The 5,983-nt window shown below is 45.1% G+C and overlaps 1 protein-coding gene across 1 annotated transcript; it reads right to left on the reverse strand.

Moving 5' to 3' along the window:
* Nucleotides 1–293: 293 nt before the first annotated feature.
* On the reverse strand, nucleotides 294–5,559 carry SRSF6 (serine and arginine rich splicing factor 6). Its single transcript, XM_054045469.1, has 6 exons — nucleotides 5,334–5,559; nucleotides 4,876–5,024; nucleotides 2,941–3,074; nucleotides 2,498–2,706; nucleotides 1,981–2,064; nucleotides 294–1,846 (listed from the first exon to the last, which is right to left on the reverse strand). The coding sequence occupies exons 1-6, from the start codon at nucleotides 5,438–5,440 to the stop codon at nucleotides 1,489–1,491; spliced, it is 1,041 nt and encodes a 346-aa protein (XP_053901444.1). The 5' UTR covers nucleotides 5,441–5,559; the 3' UTR covers nucleotides 294–1,488.
* Nucleotides 5,560–5,983: the final 424 nt, after the last annotated feature.

The raw sequence follows: 5,983 nt of genomic DNA on the forward strand, positions 1-5,983 counted from the left end.
ATGCAAGATGCACCCACATAAGGGAAGCTTTCTGAATGCTTATACCTGCCCACAATTAAAATATTCTCAATCAAGGAATTTAGAGACCAAATGTTACACTGGTGTAAGATCAATACTATGTGTAATAAACTAAAGTATTTCCTACCACATCTCATTTGTTTTATCAAGAGACCTGATGAGTTCTCTACACAGCAAGTATCTACCCCAGAAGAAGCCACAATTTGTCATGGAGGTGGATCCAACACAATATAGCCAGAAAAGAATTAAGCTATACTATAATAAAAGCACAAGAGTTTGAGTCACTGATTTAATTTTATACAAGTAAAACTACACATTGTATAAAGATTACAAGGCAGTTCTAATGTTTGCTATTGCATGTTACAAAAATCAATTTAGCTATAAAGGGGGCTTTTGGGATGGATTCTACTCCACAATTTAAGTGAATTGGCAACTCTGGTTTAGCAAAGCCTTCTGTTAAGACTAGAACTCTAGCTCCAATACATTAAGATCCCATAGGTTTAGATTCATACACAAAAGGATTGTGGTTCTCATATTTTGAAGCGAAGTGGGTGTTAAATGAATCATAGGGGAAGGAAGGCAGCTTTACTCAGTTTTACATACCCAATAGGTAAATATTTAGAGGCCTGCAAACAATACAAGACACTAATGACATGGACCACATCCAGAAAGACACCATTGTGTCTGAGAATTGGAGTGTCTCCTGGAATTCAAGCAAACTAAAAAAAGTCACATTACTTCCATTATGTGAACTTGGTTACTTATGATTGTAGGCAATACTGCATCATGTCAAGCTACAAAATAGTAGTACCTTTATTAGCTTTTTAATACAATCATTATGGGAAAGGAGAAAAGAAGAAATTTTTGGCAAGCTGAATTAAGATACAGCACAACTGAAGTGCTCCAAATTGAGTTTATTGCTGGTCTGAAATTTGCCTAGTTTTATGTTAACCATATGTCCAGTTCACATTCTGCTTCCACAAATTAAGATAGCCACATCATCTATACTGACCTGTTCAACAAGGCTGTCTGTCATGCCTCTGGGTAGCAAGCCATAACCCATTAAACTACTAAAGTCCATAATTTTAAAACAGTGAAAAAATTAGGAAAAATAATGTTCTCAAAATGCCTGAACTTAAACCTCATACTCAAGAGTATTTTTAATATAAAAAACCACTTTCCACCCAACAGCAGATAAGTTATTCCTGCTGAAATGCTATAAAATTAAAAGTTTAGCTTAATCTCTACAAAAGGGGGGCTTTTTCCTGCTTTGTACATTACTGTACAACCTCATCTTTTCATCAAATTTGGATACGAATCAAATCTTTATGCCTCATTACTTGGTTCTCAGGCCATTCCCTTCTGCAAGAGAAGAAACCAACTTCTTAAGTACTAACATAAAAGATTAATGGCCTGGCAAGTAGGAAAATGTTCCATAATAGTGTGCAAAGTAAGAGGAGAGTTCTAGTCTTAATCTCTTGAACTAGATCTTGACCGTGAGCGAGATTTTGAGCGAGACCTGGAGCGGGACCTTGATGCAGCTCTTTTGGGCGGTGACTCAGAGCGAGCCTTGGCAGGTGGTTGCTGCTGTGGTGATTTGGAACGAGACCTACTCCTTGACCTGGATTTAGACTTAGCCTCTCCTTTACCATTCTCTTTGGGAGAGCGAGACATGGACCTAGACCTGCTGCGAGACTTCTCAGATTTCTCCTTGGATCTGCTGCGGGAGCCCCGGTCAGACTTGGGTTTAGATTTGCTCTTTGATCTAGACTTCCTGCTTTTAGATCTGGAACGTGAACGATCTTTGCTTCGTGACCTGGATTTAGATCTTTAAAAGAACACAATCTTTATTCAACATGAACTGATAGGTACCCATGACAGTTCTATATACAAACAGTTACCAACTAAAGGTAATAATTGATGGATTAACAAAAAGCACCATTAAACACACAAATTACTCACCGCGAGCGGCTTTTTGAGGCACTACGGGATCTGCTGCGGCTACTCCTACGACTTCTGCTTCGTGACCTTCTTCTAGATCGTGACCTGGTGACATTTCAAAAAGTATCTGTGACATTCTATACCAATTGGAGATTATTTTTTTTTAGCCTGGTATGTCCTGCTCCCCCCTTACTTTAGCACAGCCAAAGTGTCTTACAATGAAGAATTTTTAGCAACAGGAGTGGCCATACCAGAGCAGATCATTGGTCCATCTAGGTCCAGAATACCATCTGTCAGTAGCCTATACTTGATGTTTCAGAGGAAGGTGAAACGTCCTCCCCATAATGCACCTGGTCAACTATGCAATGTTACATCATGGAAAAACATTCCTTCCAGACCCCTGGGAGTCATCTTATCCCTGAAGTATCAACAAATTATAAAGGTAATGATTACTCTTAACGTTAAGAGTACATATAATAGGCCCTCTCTCATTAGAGCTAATAGTCTTTGCCATAAAGCTCAAGAGTTTCAAAGTTACCTTGACCTGCTGCCGGAGTAAGATCGCCTATGGCTTGTCCGTGGCTTGTCTTCAACCAGCCTGATTTTCCTGCCATTTATCTCTGTGCCATCCAATTTGTCCAGAGCACGCTTCATGTCAGAGTAAGACCGGAATTCAATTACCCCTTCATTTGTGCGTTCTTTGTGAGCATCAGCATAGGTTACCTCACCAGCTTGCCTCATGAAATCCTTAGAAAGCAGATGAAGAGTTACATAACCATTTCACGTTTATGCAGTGCAACCAGGACATTGTAAGTCAAATCTGAAGAGATGCAAAGAACTAACAGTGTCAACAGCCACGCCTGAATACATTTCAAAACATTTCTGCTAAATAACAAAGAACATTCAAATTAAAATGAAATCTTGTATTGCTTTCTGCTAGTCGCAAGTGGCTCTATTAAGAGATTTCACATTAATACATACTTTCAAATCCTGCCAACTACAACGACTGGAAAGGTTTTCAACAATCAGTCTGTATTCTGTACGAACAGGTGGTCCATATTTATCTCTTCCTGATTGTCTCCGACTGCTATATCCACCGCCTCCACCACCCCCACCTTTATTGTGCAAAGAAAGAAAGTTAGATTGTCTCATAATGTGAAGGCAGCTAAATGTTCTGAAAAAGTTAGTTAAACACAGATTATATTTACTGCAATAGGACTTTATCTTTCTAAACCTCCAACAAAGATGCAATTTTGCCATGATCTATATTAATGGCAAATCAAACAGACTAAAATCCTACAAGTCTGTGCTCCTAAGATCTGTTAGAGAGTGACTGCTCCTTTATTAGATTTACCTTGCTAAGTTTTATTTTACAGAACATTGTAAAATATAAAACTTAACTGATTACATGCATTTCTACATTTTACAAAAACGTTTACTAGTTACGCTAAGTACTTACATCACAGTATGAGGTTTTTGGTGGTTGGCCACAAAACACGCAAGGTAACAGTCACCTAGTTCAGTTTAACCAGTTTTGTCTAACCCTTGGAATCCTCACCATCACCCTGCGTCTAATGGCAAAAGGCTGCTGTCGTCATGGCTTCCGGTAAGGTCAGCCAAAGGGTCATAGGGCAAGGGTCACACAATGTATGGAAAAGCCATGGCCAATCAGGAAAGGCAGTCATCTTAGCCTCAGTGGACACAGCCTCAGCCCCACTGGTCACTTTTAAATTGAAACATCAAGGACTTGTTAAAAAGTTTGAATTGGACATGCAACAATTTTAAACAACATACATTTGAATTTTTAAAAACTTGTAAAAGACAGACTCCCACCCACCCAATAACACAAGCATCTAGAGCAGTGATACTCAGACTGAGGCTCGGGAGCCACAAGTGGCTCTTAATGTGTCTCTTGCAGCTGTTTGCAGCACATGATATTAAAACACCGTGATTTCATTAGCAGCCAATCTGGATACTTTTTCTATGTTTTAAACGAATTGTAGTTGTTAAAAATAATGATACTTGGTCAGTCACTTTGCTGAGAGAATAATATATATACATAAAAACTAAAGATTTCCCATCATACTATTTAAATATGAATAGTACTATAGTAAATGAAACAATGAATTCACACTACTGTGGCTCTTTTGGGTAATGCTGATCACTAATTTGGCTCCTGAACCACTGAGGTCTGAGTATCACTGATCTAGAGTTTACTCAAAGATGTATCACACTTACTACTCTTAAATTGCAATACCATGCCAATTAAGCTATAGTCAGCTGAATTACTCATGCTGTATAGCAAGAACTACACAAAATGAGTTTTTCCCTTTTTACGATACTTCCCACATTTCCTACAATCTGTCTCAAGTAAACCCTTCCCCTCCCCCACCACTAAGTTCTGTGTATTCAATTGAAAAACATTACAGTTCACAGCTGAGCGCTTCTACCATGCCCAGATACGTAATTTTTCACTTAAAAGCTTCCAAATATTTAAGTTAATAGAACCAATCTCTTCTAATGAAGAGCAGGGAATCCTTACTAGATTAAGACTACACTTAAGCTTTGCAAATAAAATTGTCCCCCTAGTCTGCTTCATATGCAATTACAGGTACCAATGAGTGCAGTTCTATTCTAGGGTATCTAAAGCGCAAGGCGTGTGCTAGCAAAGAGGCTTGTAAAGCAAAGCTTGGCAGGTCACCCTGCAGCCAACGTTGCACAAGGTGTTCCCCTAATAGCCAAGCACACCATGCCTGGTGAGATGGTCAGTGCCATCCCTCCCACACCCCAGGGGACCGGTCCCACGCACCCAACAGCCCTCTGCAGAAGGGATACGCGGCCAATGCAGCAGTGGCTGGCCGAACACCGCCCCCCCGCGCGCCAAGGCTAAGAGCCGGGGCATGGAGCTGTACTCACTGCGGCTGCTGTAGCTGTACCCGTCCCTGTCCCGGCGGGGGCCCCGGGCGTGCTCCACTATCACCCGCTCCCCGCACAGGTCTTTGCCGTTCAGCTCGTAAACGGCATCGTCGGCGTCGCGGGAGTCCTCGAACTCCACGAACCCGTAGCTGCGGGGTCAGAGATCGGCCGTCAGGGAGCGAGGCCCGGTCGCCACGGCGCACCGCCCCCACGGAAACTAACCAGCCCCGGGGCTGCGCGCGGCGGGACAATGGAGCCAGCCCCGCCGCAGCGCCCCCGCTCCCCGCCGCCGCCATTTTGAACGCGGCGCCACGCGGCAGCCGCGGGCCCCACCACCGGCCTCCGAAGGGCCTGGCCATTGCCCCCTCCCCGCCAGGGGCCTGCTCAGGACGGGGCCGCGCTCTGCCCCCAAGCCCTCCCCGCCGACCCGCCTGCCCAGGGCGCCCCCGCCGCCTCACCCGTTCTTGAGATCGACCTCGAGCAGGCGGCCATAGCCGCTAAAGAAGCGCTGGATGTCCTTCTCCCGGACGTGGTAGCTGAGGCGCCCGATGTAGACGCGCGGCATCTCCGCAGGGCAGAGGGGAGGCAGGACGAGGAGAGCTCGCTGCTGTGGGGCCCGCACCGTCCCAGAAGCGCGGCCTGCTCCACAGCACAATGGCGCCCGCCGCCCGCGCACGCTTTTATATCGGGGGCGGGGCGTAGACCACTACGTCACCACGGAAAACGTGCTGTGCGCCGAGGCGCGTCCGGAGGGGGGGAGAAAGGAAGCGCTTTCCCTCTGCACATGCGCCTAGCTCTTGCACATTTTCCATAGCTCGGGGAGCGAGTCTTCTGCGCATCGTTTCCCCGCGCAGACCGAGCGCTGTTCCTATGCGCATGCGCAGAGCTCTTCCCTCAGCCCAGATTGGGGTGGGGCTGCAGTGGCAGTGCCTGTAAAGCGCGCGCCGTTCTCCCTATGACAGGCTGCGTCCGCAACCGCGGGGCGCGCGCCGTTCTCCCTATGACAGGCTGCGTCCGCACTTCAAACGCTACAGCGCTGTAGCTGATGTGCTTCCATGTAGACACTCACTACAGCAATGAGTGGGGTTCTCCCATCCCTGTAAGTAAT

Source organism: Malaclemys terrapin, chromosome 12 (assembly GCF_027887155.1).
Source record: "Malaclemys terrapin pileata isolate rMalTer1 chromosome 12, rMalTer1.hap1, whole genome shotgun sequence".
In the NCBI taxonomy this organism is placed as follows: Eukaryota; Metazoa; Chordata; order Testudines; family Emydidae; genus Malaclemys; species Malaclemys terrapin.